We start from the raw sequence: 24380 nt of genomic DNA, 5'->3' as shown, positions 1-24380 counted from the left end.
TCAGTGATTTTGCAAATTCTGGAATCCTAGGCCTGATATTTTTGGTAGAAGGGTGGGTTCAAATTCAGATAAAAATCATAAAATATTATGTCAAAATTTTGCAAAATGTTAAATTTGAATTTGATGGTTTATGTGTCAATTTGACTCCACCCGAAATGCCAAATATCATAATTTTTTTTAATTATATTTTTAAAAGCAAATGGGGCCTATATGATGTATAAAGTTTTTAAAAAGAATAAATGATAATGGGGTTCATGACTAAAAAAATATTAAAATAATATTTGACATCAAGCTTTTTGATATATTATTTTTGACATATCTTTTCTAACCTTCAAATTCATGTAGAATTTGACTACTCGGTTGGAGCAATTTTAATCTTCAATTTTTGTAAAATAAAATTAAAAAACTAACTTTGAGTCTTTGACCCTCCATATGGAAAAAATAAAATAAAAATCAAGAATGGATGATGAAGTCATCAAAGGCATACATGAATTTACTTTAGGCTTCTCTACACTATTGATAAAGATGGCACATTTTGAATTTGCATTTTGCTCTCGACAGTTATTGGACGCATAATTTTGCCTAACCCTTCAATATATACAAACAATATTGACCAAATATAACCTCTTTTTCTTTTCCATAAAGTGCTTAAATTTTCATTGAAACCTTTCTTAGTTATAGTGTTCTGTCCGTAGCTAAACAAAATCATAATTTTCTACTTATAACATGTTTATTTATCAAGAATGAGTATTTGAATTAGTTCAATTCATGTTTTCCTGTACTTATGAACACATAATGAATACAAAATTATTTGAGTTCCACGCTAAAATTTGTAACTCAATACCTTCAAAATCAGGAATTGAATTAACTAAGGGGAATAGTTGATCCAATTTCAATTCCTTAAATTCGCCCTCTTTAAAAGTTTCCCGATTCATAACTTATCATATTTCTAATAAGTAAACATGTAATAGGCTTGGGTAGTTAATTTTAATAGCAAATTCTCATGAGCACGTAGAGGACTTCCAATCATTGATGTAAGTGATGAGAACTTCACATGCATCAACGATTAAAAGTCGATCACTCTAGCGTTAGTGACGGACCCAAACACAACTTATTAATTAATTGTATGTATCTATCTATACCTACCCACCTGTTGTTATATAGTTACATTAATTTAAACAAACATTATTACTTTGAATAAACTATGGAGTTTGGGGTTGCCCATGCTCATGGGTAGGTGTGGACTGGCATGAACCATGATGCAACCAAGCGCTATCAATGGGGCCTTTTAGTCATCTGAAGGGGGTGGGTTGGCATCTAGTGGCTCAATATCTCAGAAAAATTAGTCATCCTAAACCAATTACCACCTGCCACGTGTCATATCTTTCCGGATTAGCAGTGGGTTGCGTAAAAGCACTCACGCATGAGTGAGCCAGCGACCAGTGTGTGTGTGGACGGACTTTGAACCCTAAAGCTATCAAGAGTTTGAGTCACGAGCCCACTTGATTGAAACAGTAAAAAGATACTTCCTTACTGGTTTTAATTCTGGGAAAAGGAAAAGAAAATTAAAAAAAGTAGGTCGGCTTCTAGTGCGCACAGGTCTTTTACCTAATAGTTTTATTCCCACATTCAAAAAAAAAATTGTTCGAGGAAATTAGATTTCAATCAAAATTCAAAAGTGAAATTTATGCACTTCGGATATTTATTTATTTACCTGGGACCACAGGCGGATGTAGAAACTTTTGGTATTAGGGGAAAAATGTAGAGGTTCAAATCACTAGCAGATGGGTTAAACTTGTTTTTTTAGGACCTTTCCTGTTGAGAGGTACAATAGACTAAACTCAAATACAATATACATATATTAGAGCATTTCCAGCGGGAGTGACTAGCCCGAACAAGTGGCCCCCTAGGGCCCCAATTCTAGTAGCCAAGGCTTGCCTACGCTGGGCTCAACCAGCTTGGGCAAGGCCCAAGGCAAGATGACTTAATGCTAAAGTCATTGTGACATCAGCAACCAATTTAAATTTAAAAAAATTGAAAAAAAACAAACCATTGCCTCCTCTTGCTTTTTGCCATGGCAAATGAGTGAAAATGCTCTTAGGACTCGAACCCAAGACCTTTATTGAGAAGAAAAATTGCTCCAAACCACTACACTAATGAGTTCTTTGCATTATGAATTAACTTAAGATCATGTCAATGTGTATATTTTGAAACTTACATTTTGAATCATAGCCTACTTTACTTTGCACAAACCGACCAATCTATGCTTAGACCCAGAAAAAAAAAAAGTCAAACACTCTAAATATTAAACTTTATATTATTATATAGTTTTTTTTATACGAACTTTATATAGTTATAGAGATATAGTTACATGGGTTTTATATAAATAAAGAAAATTATTATTCCCTATTGAAAATAAAAAGATACAAGCGCACATCGAACCTAGTGGAATTTCTTTCCTCCAATATAACCCAAAAAATTACTAAAGTATAAACGACAAAATCAAAACTAGAAAAGAAAAATGAAATGGAACTTCTTCATTTGAAATAAAGTTTTAAAAAAGGGTAGGCATATACCCACGGAAGAGAAGGATTCAACTTTTGTACTCTAATATATTACTATATATTTATTTTGGTAAATATATTATTTGAACTTTTCAATGAAACAAATGCAGCTTAATAAAATCTCTGTAGTGCATTCTCCCATATTATTTTCCTACTCTTTGAGAACTTACTTTTGTCATTCGATATTTTTATTGAAACTCGAGGTAAAGTTCAAGGACTGAATTGAAACTCGATGTAATTGCCTCAGAAAAAAGTTTTGGGACTCAATTAAAACTTGAGGTAAAATTCAAAGGCATCTACAATTAAAAACCCATTAACTATATGTAGCTGAAACAAAACTCTAAGTTAACGTGATTGAATTATAGTCCAAAAGATAATTGTTTTTGCTACTTGTGTATTTCTTATTGAGAGAGACGATAATATATTAAACTCACTCATATTACTTGGATGCCAATACTCGAACCCATGATCTTTTTTGGGGGAGCAATTGTTCCAAACCACTATATTAGTGAGTCCTTTGCTATTTGTGTATTTCTTTGTTGTGCCTTGATGTTAAAGAAATTTAATGTTTAAAAGAAAACTGAAGTAAAACAACGTCAAGAATCTACAATGAAAGCCTAGAGCTTACTAAAAACTCTAGAATAATAAATAAATAAAATGACAAAAAATAATATACTTTAGTGTGCGCCTTCAACTTTAAAATATTTAATGTTAAGAATATCGACTATCATTTCCTTGACGAACAACCCTTTATATAGTGCATCTTTTTAATACAATTGGAGGTAAGAAAATCTATCTCAAATGGCTTTTGTTTCCACTATCTAGCTAGCAGGAAGCTAAATTTTTATTTATTTATAAATTCTATATTTAAGGCATGAAAACACTTTTTGTAGTTTGATATATCAATATTCCAACTTTTTTTAGCATTATTTATATAGTTTTTTTTAATGACAATATATATAAAGAGAGAATCCCCTTAGTATTCCAAAATTAGAATACCAAATACAAAGATTTGATCTATGATCATGTCCCTCCCTTTGCTAATTCATTAGCTACAATATTTGTGTTCACGATAAACATCACGAACTTGAATAACTCCAACCACTTCCATCAAACCTACAATATCTTTAAAAGGAGTGAAAATTTGTAAAGTTTCTTGTTTGGTTATTGGATTTAAACATGAAATTTAATATTTTAAAACTTCCACGTTCTTGAAATTTTAGAAATGACAACTATTTAGATATAATTTGAAGTTGGGATTCATGACCTCCAAATTCCATGTTTTTTTTTTACACATGAAATGTCTAAATTTCTATGTCTTTTTATTGAAACACGAATTAGTGTATGCCAATTTAGAAATTTTCACTTTTGTCCAAATCTCAAGTTTATTTCCCCATCCAAATGCACCATAAGTTTTTTTTTTATGGGGAGTAAAATGTAGTTGAAGGTTGTGTCATTGTTTGGTTGTTGAGAAAGTGAGAGAAGTGATAAAGGATTTGAAAAAACCCACTTTTAAATCACAAACAACATTTTTAGATATGAAAATTTGATTTTGCAATATCTTCAAATTGAGATATTTGATATTTTTTTTATTGTGAAAAGTATCACTATCTGAATTTTTTATTTCATTTAATGTGATGCTTTAGAAAAAGATTACCTATTTCATTTAGCAAATATTTATGTATTTAACTATTATAATGTTCCTTATATATATATATATATATATATATATATATATATATGTGAAAACATTTTTTGTTGTTGCCAATGCTAGGAAATGGGAGGGGAAAACTCACACAAATGGGTAATAACACATATCAGTGTAAATAACTATCGCTTCTCATTTAAATATGAGTTGTTTATATTTATTTAACTTGATAGTCATCTATATATATATTGATTAACTTTATAAAAAAAAATCTATATTATTGTTTGGGTAGATTAATAATTTACAAAGAAAATGAATAATAGAGTCTAGGTTGAGAATTTGTATATCAACCATAAAATCGTATATGAATTGTTGAGATGCACACACACACACATATATATCATCAACTTTTCACTTATAATGTATCTTATGTGACAATTGATATAAGTTAAGTCTTCAACTTATGTCCTTATTTAAATGCAATATATAAAGGATAGTACAATTAAACTTTTGAAGACAATATACATGCCCCAAAATGAAATGTAAGTTAATTACCAAAAAATATTTGTAATGTAATAGTTACGTTGAAATGTATTTAGTCTTTTAGGGCTATTAATGGAGATACAAGTTGTGTGATGTTGCCGGTATATACTTCTATATTTGGATTAACCCTTACTGTGTATCCATCTTTGTATTAACCCTTTATGGATATTTGATCTTTGTGCCTAATTATTGAATACAATTATTGCTAATTTAAATAACCATAAGATATTAAAGGTAGGCAATATAAAACAACCACACACGATTTAATAAAAATGACTACAATGAAGCCAAAAAACAAGGCTAAAAGATACATCTAACCGGCTAATAATATATGGACTTTCTTTTGTCACTATAATTTAGCTCACAACACCACATTTGAGGAGATCCCACCAACTAATCTCTTCTTGTACATCTGATTTTGTCAACTCTCACCCAAACTTAATGAAACAAAATTTTGCTATACCCTCTTTCTAAGGTTTAAAATTTATATAATAATATACTTATAAGTCAAATGGTTAAGAGCATTTGCCGTTGCGTTCGAGAAAACTGTTTTGTGTAAGTGCTTGAGCATGCCAAATCGTTCATGATAAGTTAAAAAAGTGTGTTGTGTATTATTTTGGAGTTGCTCTTGTAAGCAATTATCTTCTGTATATTTTAATGTAGCCCAACTTTGGCCATTCATTAAGTTCCATTAAAGAACACGTTGGGAAACCCATTAGGAATTTGGGCACTGAAATGTAATCTGGTTAACTCTTAAAAAAAGGAATTTGATGTACAAGTGTGCACAAAATTAATGCAAAAATCTCTCCTTAACGACAGCACCTACACCAATGCAGAACATTTAAACGTGGGTTGTTTGGAGAAGGGCATGAAATGAGCATTATATATGGGAATAATAAAAATTCCGGTATAATTTGAAAATGTGAAATTTTGGGTTATTTTAAATATATTTAATATAAGCGATATTGTAAGAGAGGTGATTTTAACACATAACCTCAAGCGGATATTTTTTGTTTTAGCCACTATCGTCCCTCTCAATAGGAAAGATTTAAAATAAAAAATAAAAATTTTGTGGGTTGTTTGGAGAAGGGTATGAAATGAGCATTATATATGAGAATAAAAAAAATTCCGGCAGAATTTGAAAATGTGAATTTTTGCTTTGGGTTTTTTTATTTTTATATAAGCGATATTGGAAGAGAGGTGATTAACCTCGAGTGGATATTTTTTTGTTTTAGTCACTACAAAAAATCTCAACGAAAAAAAAAAGTGCTCATTGTTAATACCGGAGATTATCAGAGTAGGCCTCGATGCTCCCCCTATTATTAAAGACGGCTTTTTTGTTTTTCTTTAATTCATATAAAGACTTACCTGTGACCCATCACATGGGTCCAATCATGCACCTCACTTCTCATCTTTACACTTGGCATATACAATAAGTCACGCTCGTGGGCCCACATCTACTAGACTTGGATCCTTCTGTGGGCCCCACCATTTTCCCTTTTGCAAGTCTGTCTAGCCGTGTGAGTGCTCACATCCTACGACGCCCCGTTTAAAGGAAACTAGAAAACAAAGGAAAGGAAAAGAAGGAGAATTGGTCGATGAAGAAAGAAGGGCTTCGAGCGTTCTACTTGGGATCCAACAATGACTTGGACTATATTTATTTACCATATTCTCCCCCTTTTATTTATTTATTATTATTCTATAATTGTATATATTTTTAATATTATTTATGATGTAATATGGGAGATTTTATCAACGGCGCGTTGAGCGTTGATGTGGCTTTTGTGGAATAAAGTATCAATCTCCACCGTCAATGATGAGATATATATTTGTTAGATTTATCTGAGCCAATTCTTGCTATTTATTTATGTTATCATTTACTTTTTTTTAAAATTTAAATTATAAGGGTGAGGACTTGGGAAAACGTGGAGTAGGTAAGATGTCTGTGTTGAGGGAAGGTTTGAGAATCAGAGGGGTGAGGATTGCGGACTTGGCTGGAAAGGCTTTTCTGATTGAGCACAGTTTAATACTATTGATAAAATGAACGGCCTTGATGGATGGGTTAAAGTGATTAAAAAGTTTCTTTCTTCTTTTTCTTTTTCTTTCCTGTTTTTACCAACGGGGATGAGATTCGAACTTGAAATTTATCACTAAATGAAGAGAGTTAGTGTAAATTGATTAAAAAGTTGATGGTGTATACTAAACTAAAACGACACATGATTAGCCAACATAGTCTAGCCTAGTAGAAAATGACAAGTGGTCTTAGGTTCGATAGAATATAACCGATAGTTTAAACTATAAGGTGGAGAGGAGTTTTCTCACACAAACAATGCAAGTTAAGACCCTTTTTCATTGAGTTAAACCACATTGGCAACAAGACCGAAAGTTTTAACATGTAAAAATTTACTAACACAATCACCCACACACCATTAATTTGTGACGCTACATGTTATTAATTGTGAGTAACTCTTACGATTAATTTTTTTTATTATAAAAGGATATATGTTCACATTTTCTCTATGTCTTTATACTTATATAGTCTATGAAAGTGATTTATTTTAGGGGGGGTTAAGACAGATGAAGGGGTTGAATGGTTGATGTTTTTGATTTGAGAGAAAACTTTATGTAGAATTGATCATTAAGATTTCAAGAGTTGAATTTCTCATTCTCTAATCGGCCTAGAAGATGGATGATCCTTAGCCGTCGGATTAGAACAGGATGTGAGTTGTGTATTAGTTGGTTACAGGTCAAAATCTTTTGAAGAAAGGACCAGGCAATCTGATGGCCAAAGTATGCAGTTTTATGCTTCTGCTGACCATGAAGGTCTAAATTTCATAGGGTCTGGGTGGGCCCTAGGTGGGCAAACAAAATAATAATAATTAAATAAAAGAGGCCACATGGCACCAAATGAGTCAAATTCATGAGATACCCACTATGCATCATGGAACTATATAAATTTTTCTTTCATAAAAATAATAAAATAATTTTAAAAAATTAAAAAAAAATTAATAAATTAAGAAAGAAGAAAGAAAGAAAGAAAGAAAATGAAATTTCCCTTTCATGGAGTGCTTTGCATTTTGCTTGTCTAGATTGCGTTTTGTGACCATCACAATACAGTAAAACAGCTGACATCCCTCTCTCTAGACTCTGGATCACCACAGGATCATAGATTATGCCACGTGGCAAACATCTAAAAGGACCCCACTTAACATTTTTTTTCCCCTAAATTTAAGGTAGAGATTACTGTTGTCATTACCAATGGTTGTGTGACAGGTGACTTTGGAATTTACTGATATTTTTTTTTGTTGAAAAAACCAACAAATATTATCAACAACAACATCATGTCATCACATACACATAGAATAATACCCAAAAAGAAAAGAAAAGGAAGAAAAATAATGTAGAAACAGAAAAGGGATGAAAAGGAATAAGAAGAAAAATAAAAAGGCAAACTAACCCTCTTTGTTTCCTTCTTCAAATTTTGGTTGTTATTGGCTATGACTTATCTTTTCCATTTGCCTTAGTTTTATTTATAGTCAAATTCTTTTCTCAAAATTTCAGGTTCAGTGCTTTGATTTTAATGGCTTCATTTTTATGGAGTTGGAAAAATTGATGATGCACAGAGAAGAAAAGTCTGTAGTCAACAGGACATATGCAATAATATTCCTTTACCTCATTCACAAATGAACAGGTTAAAAAACTAATTAAATTCTTTTACATTAACATTAATAATAAAAAGGGGTTGAAGAAATCTTTCAATGACATCAAAAATAAAGCAGAGAAAGCTGAACATTTACTTCATATACAATACAACAACACAGACACACAACACAACATCCCTCTCTCTCTCTCTCTCTCTCTCTCTCTTTCTCTCTCTCATTTCATCTTCCCTTTTCACACCCATTTATGAGATTCCTCTAATGGTCTTTTCTCTTCCATTGGATTGTACAGATTCCCAGCTAAAAACCCATCTCAATCCCTTAATTTCTCTATGATGTTTGGCTGTTTTCTGTGAATTTTTGGGACTATAAGACATAAAACTCTTCTGGGTCTTTTGGCTTTTGCTTTCTTCTGCAAACTCTCGCTCTGGGTTTGCTGCAGAAAAGCCTTGTATACTCACTAGTATATGCCATAAAAAAGTTGAAGAGAAAAATCTTATTTTGCACAAATTTTCGTTCTTTTTTCCCACTTTTTAGCCAATAAATTATTTTCTCTCTTTTTTTGGTTCTGTAAATTTTCGTTGAATTTAGTTCTCTTCACTTGAAGAAAAGAGAAAGACATGGGCAAGCAAGGACCTTGCTATCACTGTGGAGTTACAAGTGAGTTCTTGTTTCTCCATTTTTTCTTTTATAATTTTGACTACTTCAAAAATTGGGTCCTCATTTCAATTTTTTTTCGGAATAAATATTCTGTAACTGGGTTTTATATGCACAGAAAGGAAAAAATTGAATCACAAAATGGAAGAGAGCAACTATGCGAAAAGAGTGAGAAAAAGTAAAAAACAATAATTGAAACGTATGAGGCCTTGTGTTCGCCTGAATTCACTACTTGCAGCATCCTATTTTCTTCGGATTTCTGTAGTGGTTTGAGTTTGATTTTGTTTCATGACTCTTTTTCAACCCTTTACTTTCTCTTGATTGGTGTTTGACTGTCACTCGAAGTTTGACATGTCCCAGAATGCTTATTTAAGTTTGTATCTGTTGTGTACTGGAAAACTCCTAGAGTAATGTTTGATTTTGTATGCTTGCTCATTGCTCTTGAGGTCTTTATCATCCTGAAAATACCGTGTTGAAGCAATAATTTGTGTCTGTAATCTAAGGAAATGATTCAGTTACCAACAAATTTACCTTTCACAATGTCCGTGTTTCGGTTCCTTCATCCCTTCCATAAGTTAGTGAGAGTCTTCTTTCCCATATTCTTTGTGAACCATATTGCCACCTTATGTTAATTGGACTGTTTTTCTAGCTTTTGCTCAGTATTCTCTGGTCTAGTTTTATCCCATTCTTCTTGTGTATTGTTTTAAAATGTTCTTCCATGCACTCTTGATGTGAAGTCAATCTAATCGAATGCTACTTGTTCTGAAGCTTAAACCTTGAAACTGATAAATTGAATACTTGAAGTTAGTTGTATTGTAATAGAAACTTGTACCAAATTTAAATGTTGAAGTGACACCATTCCTTTTCATTCCCGGACACTCTAGTTCCAGTTTCAGAACTCAGTATGTAGTGCATTTGTTGGCTTCCAAGATATTCATCCCTTGAAATTAACAACTCGCCTCAGCCTTGTGAAATTTAATCCTCATCCATTTTGTTTCTGAAATTCCAACTTTTCTCTGTGGTTGAAATCATTGTTTACTTGTAAAGCGCCTTCTATCTGTGTTTATTCTAATCATGTATAATCAGCAGTGTGGGGAAGTACAGTAGCTTTAGCTTCTTTTTTCTTTTTCTTCTTCTTTTTTGTGGGTAGCCTAGTGAATGTTGGGGCTTTTACTCATTGCAAACACAGAATGAGGGTGTTGATTAGAAACTCAAGATCAATGCCAACAATCAGTTGATTGTTACTTCAGTTGTTGTGCCTTGGTTTAGACTCCTGCCTAAGAGCTGAATTTCAGCCAGTACACTACAAGCAGAATAGTCATCACTCATCAGTAGTGCCTATCTGTCTTTTGTTACGAAATTATTGAAAGTAGCGTTTGCTGTGTACTTGTTTTTTCTTTATTACAGTTATTTAAGTGCAGAAATTAAGCCTTGGCCTAGTTAAGCTGTGAGTAGTGGCAAGTGGCAACCACTAGTTTCTCCATTTTAATAGAAACAATTAGTCTTGTTCAATTATGTTTATCTGCTTTACATCTTCTTCCGGCTTAAGTAATTTTCTGCATATTAAATGCTGACAACCAAGCATTGCAACAGGCACTCCCCTTTGGCGCAACGGGCCACCTGACAAGCCAGTACTTTGCAATGCATGTGGATCTCGATGGAGGACTAAGGGAACACTTGCAAATTATACACCTCTACATGCTCGAGCCGAACCTGATGATTATGAAGATCATAGGGTTGCCAGGGTGAAGAGCATATCTATAAACAAAAACAAAGAAATAAAACTGGTTAAAAGAAAGCAGAATCCTGACAGTGTGATGGTTGGAGGGGTTGCTGCTGATTATACCCATGGCTTCCGAAAGGTAACTGATGAAGATACAAGTAATAGGTCCAGTTCTGGGTCTGCTGTGTCTAACTCTGAGAGCTGTGCACAATTTGGCAGTGCAGATGCAAGTGATTTGACAGGTTGGACACTTGTGACAATTAATATTCAATTATAGATGTTTGAAATATTCCTCCGCCTTTTCAATCCATGAAAGGAGAGTCTACTTCTATGTTGTTACACTTAAGGTGACAAAATTGTTGATAAATTAACTAGATAAAGAGCTGCAAATTCCTTTATAAATTGCTCATTTTGATTGAAATTTGGAGATGCATTTGCAGTTAAAGAAGAGTGGACCAGGAAATGATTGTTAGTTCTATGAGTAAAAAAAGGAGGGAACTTATGCCCAATGTAGTTTTTAATGGTAGAGCACTTCTTTCCCACACCCACTATCAGAGGTCGACTCTTATCCTCCTTCCTTAGGCCTTAGCCCTTTGGACCAAAAAAAGAAATTTTGCCAGTCGAGTGGTTTCTTTAGTTCCATTGGTGTTTCAGAATCTCTTATTCAAGCAGTTCGCTTCGAAGCCTTTTGTGCACATCTTAGTCTTTCATATAATGCAGTGATCAATAATATATCTGGCTAATCATTTTATATTTATGAAGATTGACACCTTCCAAATAATTTGATTTTCACCATCTTCATGGAATTATTTCTCATAAAGTAGCCAAATAATTCTTACTGTTCTCACTCTTCTGACTGATTTTTTCAGGTCCTGCTCAGTCAATGGTATGGGACTCAATGGTTCCTTCTAGGAAAAGGACCTGTATCGGTCGTCCTAAGCCATCTCCTGTTGAAAAGCTAACAAAGGATCTATATACTATTTTACATGAGCAACAGTCTTCGTACTTTTCCGGGTCTTCTGAAGAGGATCTGCTTTTTGAATGTGAAACACCAATGGTTTCTGTTGAAATAGGACATGGAAGTGTTCTCATGAGGCATCCCAGCTCAATAACACGAGAAGAGGAATCTGAAGCTAGCTCCCTTTCAGTTGATAACAAACAGTGCCACATAAATGAGGCTTATTCCCATCCTGCAACCCTTCTTGTACATAATAATAAGGGTGCCATTATGACCAGTACTGTAACTGGAAAGATGAATAACCTTGCAGGACAAGGGATGCAACAAGAGCCACTGAAAAGGTAACACTCTCCTGAACTATGTAACAAGGTGATATGCACTCTTGTCAATTATATGCCAAAACGACAAACATGAGTATTATTGCTCAGCTAGGATGCTTTGTACAATGCACATATAGATTTACTAAGTATTTAATGTGATGTATAATTTTTTTCACATAACTGTTTGTATTCAAAATGAGTACTGGGCCCAACATGGCTCAGATAGAAATTTAGGACCATTTTGTTATGCACATATCTTAGAAATACAAAACATCCATCCTTTATGTGAGTCGTGGATCATTTTTAACTAGCTGGTAGTAGGATGGAAATACTTCCTTTTCTGTGATACAAAGCTATAATGAAGTATCTGCATGCGGTTAAAAATAGAAGATACTATTGGAGAAAGGTGAAGTAAAATCGATTTCTCTCGCTGTAACTAATATGTGTTGTTTGTATTTGCAGGGATAAGTCTCAGTATGACAACTTCCAGATCTTGGGAAACCATAATTCACCACTGTGTCATGTAGATTTAAATGTAAGTTGAATTGTATGTTATAAAAGAAGGCAATTCCCTCAATTCCATGGCTTCATGTTACTAAAGAAGGCAATTCCCTCTGATAAGATTCTCTGTTATCTATATAGTCCCTAATTTCAACAAGTTAATGAACGCTTAGTTATTGCAGAATGTGAATTGTTCCATTTATGCCCAATTTTTCACTCAACCCAATATCCAAATTTACCAAACATTTTTAGGATGTAAAACTTACAACTACTTTTCCTGTGGGCAACAGTATATGCTTTTCAATAGCTGATATTATTTTCATTATTTTCTTTAATTTTTGTTTATTATTCTTTTCTTAGTCATTTCCTGCTACTTCAAAGTTCTGCCTAATTCTATGCTACTTCAACAGTCTGATCTGGAGTTCAAGTGTATTCAGTCATAATTGGTCTGCTTGAAAAGTTGTTCCTTCAATATTGAACTCTTAACATAGTTTCAATTCTTGTTTGGTGTAGGATATTTTAAATTTTGAAGAGTTTACGAGGCAGTTGACAAATGAGGAACAACAGCAATTACTGAAACATCTACCTCCAGTTGATGTTGTTAAATTTCCTTATAGGTTAGAAGCCTTGTCATTTATGTTTTAATAGAATATTTTATCGTTGACCGGTGAATATTGAATTCCAAGAGAAGTTTACAACTGTGGCAGTGAACATATACTTTTTCATGCTATTATTTTGTATTACTTAAGCAATATGTCACTGGGTGCACAGTTGCAAGATTGATATGTTATCTAGTCCTACAGATATGAACCATCCTATTTTGCACATGGTGAAATTTCCCAGAGGCCCATAATGAACATGGAGCCATGTTAAATTATCACCATGTGTGCTTGAAAACATAGAATACAATTTCTTTTGGAATGTCAGTATGGTATGTTTTAAGGATAGATTAGCTATCAAGTCTAACCTTACATAAGAGAATTTAAGAAGTTGGACATGATATATGACATTCATTGTGGTTTGTTTGTTTTGTATGTGCAGCCTCAAAAGCATGTTCGATAGTCCTCAATTCAGGGAGAATTTGACTTCCTTTCAGCAACTGCTAGCAGAAGGGGTCTTTGATATCTCCTTTCTAGGGGCAAAAACTGAAGACTGTAAGACTTTGAAAAGGCTTGTATTGTCCAATTCTTCAAAATCTAAATGGGTTGAACGCTATCATCTTCTCAAGGTTTGAGCTATTCTAAAATCTAAATATTATTAGAAAAAATTTCAAAGTGAATTTACAATAGTCGCTATCCATTTTTTGCTACAGAAATGTAAAACTAGCCCTGGAAAGTCTATTATTTCTGGGCCTAACGCCCTGGCATCTAGTAATTTCCGACATGTCAAGAGACTGCGGGACAGCGAGACTCAAAGTTTTCCAGGTTAGCTGAAAGTTCTCTCTTATATTTAGTTGAATGGTGAAGTTTCTGCTAGTATGTCTTTTCGAAACAGAAACATTACACAAAAGATGAAACGAGAGTGCATATCTGAGTACCATAACATTACTTCTCTTCGCCCGTGTGTAACATGCAATATTGGTAAGAGCATTTGCAAAAGACAAGATTAATTCTTTGCATCATGATAGTGAAATGATAGTAACGCAATTTAAGAGGCTAAAATCAATCTTTTCACTTTCAGCTTATATTTACTCGAACTTCAAAACCTATGGAACAACATTTGAGAAATAGTCTATCATCTTTTCACAATTCCCCCTTCAATTTATTGTACATTGTAACTGTTCTTAACTATCTTGCATCTTTCAGATGTAAAGATGATGATGAAGAGCCCCAAAAGGATAATCGTGAAGGGTAGCAATGAAAACAAGGATCTCATGGACTATGATGGTTCTTGCTTTAGTCCAAGAAGCCTATTCGCTTTGCCTGCAGATGGTAGCTCTCTCTTGATGGAATCTATGAATTTTGTTGATGAAAGTTCTGATCAGGATCTTCTACTGGATTTGCCATCCAATGGATCTTTCGCACAAGCAGAGCTTCTTCACCCAGCCATGAGTTTTGGTGCCCAACAGGCAAGCACTAGTAGTAGCTCAATATACCCACACGTACTCCATCCGTGACAAATGTGAAAATGTCGAACGCTATGTTGATCGATAGAATTATATAGGTACCACGCCTTCTGCCTAAAGCGATGACAGGGTTCATGTATTTTGAATGGTAAAGACATGTGAATGAGGTTTGATGGTTGCTCTCTTTTTCCCTTTACCTCTTTGAACCTGAACTCTTAAGGGATGAAATTTGGGTGGGGCTTTTTGTATAGGTTGACAAACAGGTTGTAATATAAGCTTATATTGCACAACTGGTAAGTTCCATAATTTTGTATGAATTTTAGTTTCTGTCTTTCATAATAAGCCAGATACTCGTTTGGTGGCTTGTTTGTTGCTTATTAAAGAGAGAAAAAAAAAAAAAATTTGCGTGATGCATGCGAAGGTAGTGGACATTTAGCCTTCCTTTATGCCTTTTTCTAGGATGCTAGAATTGCTCAAATTGTTGACTAATATCTTAACGATAAGGTCTTTCTTATCCAACTATCCACTCAAGAATACTAAGGTTTGTTGGTTTGCTACTTTTCTTAAAAGTCCAAGATGTGGGAATTAGGATATGAGTTTCCTTCATGTGGGGTTAAGGTTCAACATGTCTTCAACTAAGCTCACACCTTTTTTAAGATACTGGTAGAATCTGAGATATTCTAAATTTTTTAGGAGCATCAAGTATCAAATCTATTTTTTGGCGTTTTTCTGTTTGCAGAGGTGATCAACTGAGAAACTAAAGATGGGGGGAGGTTTATATATAAAAATTTATTGACATAAAAGAGCAATATCAAAGAAATAATACATATTCAAACCATAGGCCAATTCCTTTCAAAAGATATATTTTTCCAAATTGTGAAACTTCAAAAGAAGAAAGCCTGAGCAATATGTTCTTTTTAAATAAAAGCAAAACACCAAGGTTAGACATAAATGTAATACAAGTAGGTGATGCAACCCAATTCACAAGCAAGACTTTTCTATACTAAAAGTAGCGGTTTCATCCTAACTTTTCTAATAAAACCCCCATTTACCTACACCCTAAAAGTCCTACCTCAGTTGCAATGCTGCTGCTCTTCAAACTTGACTCTTCTTCTTCAAATCAGAACCCGCCTTCCGGCCACCACGATGGCTGGGAAAAAGTCATGCCTCGACGCCTACTTATCTCCCAAAAACTACCATTGTCAACCACATCATCACCATCACCATCATACTTGTCTTTCAGAAGTTTCAACACATCCAATATAGCAACCTCATTCTGCACCGTATCCTCACCATCCATAGCACTAGACCCAGGCTGCACGATCGATCGTGGCAGAGCCCGCCCTCTCCACGGGCTGTCTATTCGCCGCAATTCCTCAATAGTCACATTTGGTGTACTCCTCATCACATCATCCAGGCATTCCTCGCCGCCATCCTCCATCTCCACAACGCTGTCTTTTTCATCACTGTTCGATTGAGTTTCTTCGACAGCACTCTCGCTCTCGTTGTCAGAAGAGTCCAGCTTCCTCTCCTCCGAGCCTTCCTCGCCCAAACTCTCATCGCAACCGTCAATTTCGAGACTTTCAGTGGAACTACAGGAGGGCTCAAATTTTCCCAAATCGTGCTTGGAATCCTTCAATTTCTTCAATGGGGGTTCCAGTAAACCGCCTTCCGGGGACAATTCCCTCCTCAAAACGTTAAATTCCACCGCTGCAGCCTCTGCAAACCCTAGATCCGTGTCCCCTCCCAAATCCACCGCACCCGTACCTTCGCTGAAGGCCACGATTACGCCTCGCCCGTCTCCAACATCCTCGTACGGAGGATCGTCGTCGCTCGTATTAACTTCCAGCAACGGAGCTTTCCCTTCGGAGGTTAGCGGGTACGAGTATTCGGGTGGGGTCTGGAACACGTCTTGGGAGGCTCTGTTGTTGTGAGCTTCGTCGTCCTCTGAGCTCTCCGGAGGCGAGACCATAATGATGCCGGTGCAGGCCACTGAGCCGGAGCTGGACTCAGACGACGAGTCATTCTCATACTCGTAGCTGTCGTCGCCGTCGTCCATGAGATGGGGTTTGTTTGGGTTTTCGTCTTCGTCAATTTGCTCTTCTTTCAGTCTTCTCCTTTTAAAGGGTTTGCATATATTTTATATTTTTTATTTTTTATTTTTGGTTTTGAAGGGTTTGATTTGGGAGATTCCCGCTCATTTTCTGATCAACGGCGGAGGATGAGTGATGAAATTGGATTTAGGCGCGCATTCCCTTTGAGTTATTTTGATAAGGCGGGTGTTTGAATTTTTTACTTTTACTTGAAATAGAACTTAAACGCAACTTCAGCACCAAGCCCGTCTAGCTCAGTTGGTAGAGCGCAAGGCTCTTAACCTTGTGGTCGTGGGTTCGAGCCCCACGGTGGGCGAATATTTTATTTTATTTTATAATTCTTGCAATCAACAGAAGCTGCTGATGCATTTGTCTTAAATTTCAAAAGCTCTGCTTCTTTTTCTTTTTTTCTTTTTGAAAAAATAAAAATCCAATCAAATCTATTGCATTGCATGGCTTGTAATTCTGCAGGAATAGAATGTTTCTTGGCTTCAACGTTTCAAAGCGACTGGAATGGTGTTGCAACGTGCAATACCAGTCCACTCCACTATCTAGCCTAGCAGTTTAGGTGAGAAGATTGAATGTTAGAGAAGATGATGACTGGGTTGCAATTAATTATATATTCAACTGCATGCTCTCTTCTTGGCCTTTGAAATTTTAAAACCGAATTCCAGGCCATTTTTTTCATCTTTTTCCACGTCCAGCTCTCCAAATCCAAGTTCAGTTTCAGCTGCCAGAGTCTATCGATCTGTAACTTTTTCTTTCTATTCTGGGTACGCCTTTTGTATTAGCACTGCATATTTCCAAATTTCTTTTCTTGGGCTAAATTCAATCAGTTTCACTTGCCCATATTTTCATCTTATTCCCAACTACATATTTTGTCGACCCAAATTATTCAATAAGAAAAAGTAAGAAAAGCTAACAAGGACACTGCCATTTCGCCACCACAAAAAGGTTTCACATTTATGTTTCCAAAATGGCCATTACAAACATCTACTCACTAATCAATACAAAACATTTCCAGCTCGAGTGCTAGCCGGAAACCATCATTGGTTAATAAATTCCACCTCACCCAAACCTTGGAAAACCATTTCACCTAAAACAAGAGTTTGATACAAATTCCCAAACAAAAGACATCAACAAATCCTCTTCGGTGCAGGGAAGGAATATAAACCGTAAAGTCATGTTTGGCACGGATTCACTTCCCGCTCCTTCTACTTCGAACACAAAAAGAAAAGGACAATGTCAAATGCTACTCCGCGCACCTTAATCCTCATTTTGACTTTCATCTTTGACTAGCCTGATCATGTCATCAATTCGGAGAATTGTAATAGCTGCTTCAGTTGCAAACTGCCAAACAAAAAAGTTTCAAGTTAACAAACGTCACAAGACTGTCATTAACCAAGATTTATCCTATAAATTATTACTGAATTTGTATCTAGGATTTTGTACCTGAATTATCTTCACTTTACTCATTGCAGGCTCAATGACTCCGGCTTTTAAGTTGTCGCGGACTTCTCCCTTTAAAAGGTCTAACCCCATGCTGCAATAATTTAGAGCAATCACCGTAAGTAAGCAGTCACATAATCTGTAAGGATTTCTATGCATCCAAGACAGAATAATTTCAGTTGCATTATTATCATATTGGCATCTCTGTCACCTATTGGATATGAGCAAGTACAATCACAATGCCACTAAATTCAATATACAGACGCACCACAAACAAAGAGGATGACGGAAACAAAAAGGAAACCCACACGTAGAATTTAGACTGTCACTCATGTAAGAGCTCCCCAAAATAAAAAATGAAAATCAGCCGGAATTTGCAATGTCAGAAATCAGAATACCTAGAATAATCCTTCTGATCAGCCTTGGTCTGTGCCTTGGTTGGTGCCTTGGTTTGTGCAATGTGGTGATTGGCCCGTAGTTTTGCAACTAAGTCTGTGGAATCCTTGGCAGCATTGACAGCCAGCACCTAAACCAGATAAAAAGTGACAATATAAACACCATGAACAGATAACAATAGCAAAAGACAACAGGAATACAACAGAAATCTAGAACCTTCGGTATAATTAACAAAGATTCAGCAAACTCTGCAATTGCCAACTGCTCACGCGATCCTAATGTTGTAGCAAAACATTCCAAATACACAGACAGCGCAGACTCCACTGCACCTCCACCTGCTACCACCTGCATGGTCAATATATCGATGAGTTAGGTACATAAGTAACACGAAAAATCACAATCAAACCAGGACACCAAACTTGGTAGTGAAACATTCCCATTTTTCCTTTTTCTTTCCATCGAAAAATGCATTGCACATCCTCACACCACACACATGATTGGAATAATATATGGAAAAACATTGATAAAAAAATTCTAATTTAATATAAATCAAGTGAACAGCCGCAGTAATCCGTTTTGCATGACAAAAGACCTGATTAATAGCAAATAGTGGCAAAGATGATTTAGTTTAGAAGATGGTAAATTTAAAATGGTTCTGATCCCTTTCCTATCACTAATATATGAAAGAAATGTGAGGTGTTTTCTTACAGAAAAGCCCAAGTAAAAGGGGACAAAAGCTTCTGCCTTTCATTTCACCATGTTTAAGCAAAACAACACAAAACTCAAATAGAACTTTTACAAGTTTCCTGCAATGATATGATGACAGTTAAGAAAACAGACCATAACTTATCCAAGTGCTACTATATGCCATAACTTTCCTGCAACCATACTAATTAAAGGAAAAAATATCATTAATTTATAACCACTGCCAAACAATGCAGAACATTAACAGGAAGTGCCAAATTTTACCGAGTTTGACTCTAGGGTTCTCTTGACAATAGACAAAGCATCATGAAGAGCTCTTTCCATCTCATCGAGCATATAATCATTTGCACCTCTGAGGATCAAAGAAACCTGAAAATAATATATTGAGAAAATCAGACCATACCATATGAATAAAGTAAATGTAATACTAGTGTAACTTCATTAGTTCTTAACATAGGTTGGTCAGGGTTATGCACTTATCCAAGTCATGTCATATAGATAAATTCATAACTTTCACCAGAACAAACTAGACCCCAAAGTCAAGGAGGAAAAATGTATCAAATTTAATTAAAATCACTCACCGCACTATTATTTTTGGTTCCTTTTATCAAAATTACATCATCATCAGAAATGCGCTCCTCCACAACTTCATCAGCGGATCCGAGCAGTGAAGAATCGAATGTTTCCTCCCCTTCCATATCAGCAAAAGTTGAAACCTACAGATCCAAAAGAAAAAAAGGGGGATAAAATAAGAAACAAGATGACATGCATATACAGGTTGTACTTGTTTATCATTGGAAACATACATATGGATCTACTTGATTGAAGAAAGATGCAAAATTGAAAAATAAGTTTTAACTATTTTGAAATCTAAACATCATTAGTCATCTGAATATCTGGTTGTCAATTTCCAAAGGAAAACAAATCTGCGAGATAATTATGTTATTAAAGAAGCACAAGAGGAAATTACCATTGTTGCACCGGTAGCTTTAGCAACATGGCGCATATCTTCTTTCTGAACACGTCTTACAGCAATAGCACCAGCCTCCACAAAATACTGAAATAACAATCACTGATATTAAATTTATATAACCAACAAACTTACTATAGTGCATGGGATAAACATTCATACACAAACTCATTGTAAACAGATTGCATGTCTTAGATCACTGTAATAACAGTGAACCCACAAGACCGACTCAGCATATACCCACATCATCAATATTTAAAGGGAAACACATTTGTATTGTATATCTCCCTTTGTATTGCGAAATAACCATACGGGAGTTAAAATAAAGAGAGTACACCTACTAGTTCATTTCCTAAAACCATTAGGTTGAAACCTCAAACTTTTACGCTTTTGTATTAAACTAGAGCATATCTTATTAACTCAAAGAGGTGCTGAAATGGATACAAGTAACATATCCTCAAGAAGGTGTTGCAGAATTTTCAATAAGAGAACCTACAAATGGTAATTAGAAAAAATTTAACCAGGAGCTTTCAGGAATACAAATTCCAACCATGTCAAAAGTTATGAACAAGCTAACAGTAACTATAATTTACAATAACAACGTTTTTCTGACCCAGTCTGGTACTTCAAAATCGAATATCAGGCATGACTTAGCTAAAGCAGTTGATAAAACAAATCACTAAAAATCTTGCCTTGAGTGCCATGTCGTCAATCCCTTTTGTAGTCAGAATAACATTTGCTCCAGCTTTCAGGAGTTTTTCAATACGCTCTTTCGTCATATCAGCTTCTCTATAGAGACATGAGTGTTGTTAGTACATTACCAAACATTTGTGACATCCTTAATTTCCCAAACCAATCCATTTGAGGCAGTTACCATTATGTCTGAGGCATCATAGCAATATGGAAATCATAGGCATGTGCCATAATTCTATATTGCCCTATCAATTTCACTGACGAAAGTGTAATTGAGCAAGTTATTTTTAGCAGTATGGAGAACAGATTACATAATATCACCACAGTATGCTAAACTGTGTTCATGCCCTCAACATATCTCACTGTAAAAACCTTATATAATAGATATGACTAATTGCATGTGTCCATTGGCATGCTAAAGATAGGGTCTGCAAAATAGTTCACTGCATAATATACAAGTTAAAAGAAAATTAGGGTCCACTATCTTATCACCTTTGGCGAATTTTTTCAAGCTCCCTGGGATCACTAACTAAAACTTGGACACCCATTTGCATTTTTGTCTTCTGAAGATTAAAGTCAAGACAGGCAATCCTCGCAGGGGCAACTCTAAGTGGCATTCCTTGTGCAGCACGGCCTGTATTTAGCGCATAACCAGTCAAGAGATAGCTATCTCTAGCACTTTTCCCATGTGCTTTCAAAACATTAATCCCCTGAAAATTAAAAGAGCAATTAAGACATAGTATGTAGGCAATAACAAACCGATAGAATGATATAAAAAGAAAGATAATGGCTCATGATGGAACCTTCATGAATCACATGTGAATACATAGCTACGAAGTACCGACCTTGATTGGGTACTTGACTTCCCCTCGAGCGTTGGTCATCTTTACTGCTTGAACTGCATCTACAACCTTCAAAAACCAATTATATACTAATATCATCAAAACACATAAGTACAAAAAGAAAATTAAGGGTTTCTACTGCTCCAGAAATCACAAATAAATACCTGACATACCTACAAATTTTATATGAGAAAAATAATTCTATGAATGACAAATCCAGCAATATTATAAGATTTCATTCCTAAGAAAATACAAATTCCGAACAGCATATCCAACATATAAGCATACCATGTTCGCAAAGAAGTCACTGTCACCACCTATCAACTTTGAGGACATGCTTGTCTTTGCACAATTTACTAGAGAATCTTTTCCAAGCTTGTCAACCTAGGGAAATCAAGAAAGTATCAATTAATCAAACAGGAACATTTTATATATCATGCATTTTACAACTTTACCATAAAATTTCTGTCCATGTCAAAGCATAAGGCCTGGTGCTATCATGACTATGAGTGTATGACCAGTAAGCCTTCTTGGTAAGAGCCAATTGAACATCCAAAATTATCAACTTCTTTCCACAACATTCCATTACTATACTTCCACACCTCTAAGAGATTACACAATATAACAGAAGCACTACAGTCTGTACAACCAAAAGGACACTTATTCCCATAACAAGGGACCCTTCTACTTTTCAACAAATTTCAAAAGAATAATTCACTTGAGGAGCCTCACCTTCACAGCTAATTTTTCCTCAACATACTTGCAAGCTTCCCTCATAGCAAGCTGTACACAATGCAAAGAAAGGGTCAAACATAAGGGGTTGTTTACAATAGAAAAGTAACATGTTATAAGCCACAAAACATTTTGCAATGAGCATACGTGGATGCAGTTGCTAAATATTAAAACAAGAGAAAAAAGGAAAAAAGAAAAAGTGCTCACTCTGTAACCACTGATTATGGATGTTGGGTGAATTTTGTTCCTTACTAGATCATTTGCTCTCTGTAGAATTAGAGTCAAAAAGTTAGATTTCCAAGTCACCATGCTTTAGAACATCAGATAGCTTCCCAAAAAGCATATGAAGTGAGAAGAACAAGCAGACAAGATTACCTTAAGCAACTCTGCAGCTACAATGACCACTGATGTCGTCCCATCTCCAACTTCCCGATCTTGAAGCTCAGCCAGCTCCACAAGCACCTGTACAGCTTAAACGAAACTATATGATATATTTGATAGGAACAAGCATTCTGACACGTATAAATGCATCTATAGTATCATATTAGCAAGAAATAACCAAATTTTACCCACCTTGGCAGCAGGGTGCTCAACTTCTAGCATCTTGAGTATAGTAGCTCCATCATTAGTAATAGTCACATCACCAATATCATCCACAAGCATCTGAAATAACCAATCAATAAACAGAGTAAATTAGCCGAAACTCTTGCATACATAATCTACAACAGTGTACAATTAAAGGGCTATTAGATTCGGTGCCACATTAGACAAAGGTAAACTCCACAAGTAAGTGTAAGCATACCAATTCACCATCTTACAATTCATTTAAGAAAACAAAATACAGTGAATTCCATTCCACTACATGGCGTAATTATCTAAGACAAACTTCATATATTAACCGCAAAGTTGAAACTTTTAAGTAGTGAAATACACCAAGCAACTTAGTTTAAAGTTTTTTTAAAATTAAAAAAAAAAGATAATTTCGCACACACAACCCCACGAGAAAGGGAGCAAAGAGGTAAAGAGCCACCATTTCATAGTAGTATAGAATACTAGTAGCTGAACTGAAACCTCATAAACACATAACATCTCATGCGTATACAAATATCTCTGGTATGTATGTGTGTTTTTATAGAGAGAGAAGGGGGTGGAATACCTTGTCGAGGCCAACGGGGCCAAGTGAGGATTTGACAATGTTTGCAACAGCTTGACAGGCCATCACTGTGTTCACCAAAACGAAGCCGAACAAATTAGCACCATTTCAGTACAAGACCTAAAAATGAAAACTCAGAGAGAGCGAGAGAGAGAGTACCATTTTGGGTGCGAACGTCCTGACCGTACTGACGGTCGCCCAAGATATCGGGGGTCTGTGAGGACATAGTCATTTGTGCTTGGCTTGAGAGAGAGAGAGTAGAAACCCTAGTTAAACCCTAGATCGGATCTTTGGACCAAGTAGGAAGAGAATGAGAACGAAGTAGAAGGTGTTTACTGTAAAACTGCAAACTGCGAGTCTCGAATGTTCACAAATACAAAACACAAAGCCCCTCTCGCATCCTCACCACCTCGAAATGAAAGGGTTTCGCATCTCCACGGCGTCGTTTTGGACGTCTTTCTGCGAAAAGCCATAAACGGTCCACTTTGCTAAAGAAAACGAAGCCCGATGCCCGCTTTTCATTCTATATGGGCTTCCGTCGTAGGCCCGGATTACAGGCGATTTGCGTGTCCTACACAATATCATAACTAGGCAACTACAATAACCTTCCTGTTTTTTAATACAAGCGATAATCTTTTTAATATTTTATAATTAAGAAATTAAAAAGATACTCTCTTAGTTCACTTTATTTAATATATTGAAATTCCCA

General features: G+C 35.3%; 3 protein-coding genes and 1 non-coding gene across 4 annotated transcripts; 2 read left to right on the top strand and 2 right to left on the bottom strand.

Moving 5' to 3' along the window:
- Positions 1-8552: 8552 nt before the first annotated feature.
- Positions 8553-14955, top strand: GATA26 (GATA transcription factor 26). The gene is made up of 8 exons (XM_021957877.2): positions 8553-9074; positions 10665-11036; positions 11664-12093; positions 12535-12607; positions 13087-13190; positions 13615-13801; positions 13886-13997; positions 14379-14955. The coding sequence occupies exons 1-8, from the start codon at positions 9035-9037 to the stop codon at positions 14687-14689; spliced, it is 1629 nt and encodes a 542-aa protein (XP_021813569.1). The 5' UTR covers positions 8553-9034; the 3' UTR covers positions 14690-14955.
- A 583-nt stretch (positions 14956-15538) lies between these two features.
- Positions 15539-16761, bottom strand: LOC110756393 (uncharacterized). Its single transcript, XM_021957822.2, has one exon. It carries the CDS (start codon positions 16695-16697, stop codon positions 15759-15761), a length of 939 nt encoding a protein of 312 aa, XP_021813514.1. The 5' UTR covers positions 16698-16761; the 3' UTR covers positions 15539-15758.
- Positions 16762-16974: 213 nt separating this feature from the next.
- TRNAK-CUU (transfer RNA lysine (anticodon CUU)) lies at positions 16975-17047 on the top strand. Its single transcript has one exon. It is a non-coding gene; the product is annotated as a tRNA-Lys (tRNA).
- Positions 17048-17667: 620 nt separating this feature from the next.
- Positions 17668-24066, bottom strand: TCP-1 (T-complex protein 1 alpha subunit). The gene is made up of 17 exons (XM_021957879.2): positions 23831-24066; positions 23675-23739; positions 23092-23181; positions 22894-22980; positions 22726-22785; positions 22519-22569; positions 22075-22170; positions 21790-21855; positions 21437-21654; positions 20944-21040; positions 20252-20338; positions 19863-19997; positions 19546-19650; positions 18793-18921; positions 18579-18706; positions 18184-18274; positions 17668-18081 (listed from the first exon to the last, which is right to left on the bottom strand). Exons 1-17 carry the CDS (start codon positions 23901-23903, stop codon positions 17998-18000), a joined length of 1662 nt encoding a protein of 553 aa, XP_021813571.1. The 5' UTR covers positions 23904-24066; the 3' UTR covers positions 17668-17997.
- Positions 24067-24380: the final 314 nt, after the last annotated feature.

Source organism: Prunus avium, chromosome 5 (genome assembly GCF_965620075.1).
Source record: "Prunus avium chromosome 5, drPruAviu1.hap1.1, whole genome shotgun sequence".
In the NCBI taxonomy this organism is placed as follows: domain Eukaryota; kingdom Viridiplantae; phylum Streptophyta; class Magnoliopsida; order Rosales; family Rosaceae; genus Prunus; species Prunus avium.
The sequence above is the reverse complement of the archived record's forward strand: the minus strand, read 5'-3'. Positions and strand labels throughout refer to the sequence as shown.

Bases quoted from the DNA above. Each gene is read 5' to 3' on its own strand.
- TCP-1 (XM_021957879.2), bottom strand. From the start codon at position 23,903: ATGACTATGTCCTCACAGACCCCCGATATCTTGGGCGACCGTCAGTAC. The intron at 23,740-23,830 runs GTACTCTCTCTC...TGGTGAACACAG, and splicing joins GGACGTTCGCACCCAAAATG to TGATGGCCTGTCAAGCTGTT. The intron at 22,570-22,725 runs GTGAGCACTTTT...CATTGTGTACAG, and splicing joins CCATAATCAGTGGTTACAGA to CTTGCTATGAGGGAAGCTTG.
- GATA26 (XM_021957877.2), top strand. From the start codon at position 9,035: ATGGGCAAGCAAGGACCTTGCTATCACTGTGGAGTTACAA. The intron at 13,191-13,614 runs GTTAGAAGCCTT...TTGTATGTGCAG, and splicing joins GTTGTTAAATTTCCTTATAG to CCTCAAAAGCATGTTCGATA. The intron at 13,802-13,885 runs GTTTGAGCTATT...TTTTTGCTACAG, and splicing joins AACGCTATCATCTTCTCAAG to AAATGTAAAACTAGCCCTGG.
- LOC110756393 (XM_021957822.2), bottom strand. From the start codon at position 16,697: ATGGACGACGGCGACGACAGCTACGAGTATGAGAATGACTCGTCGTCT.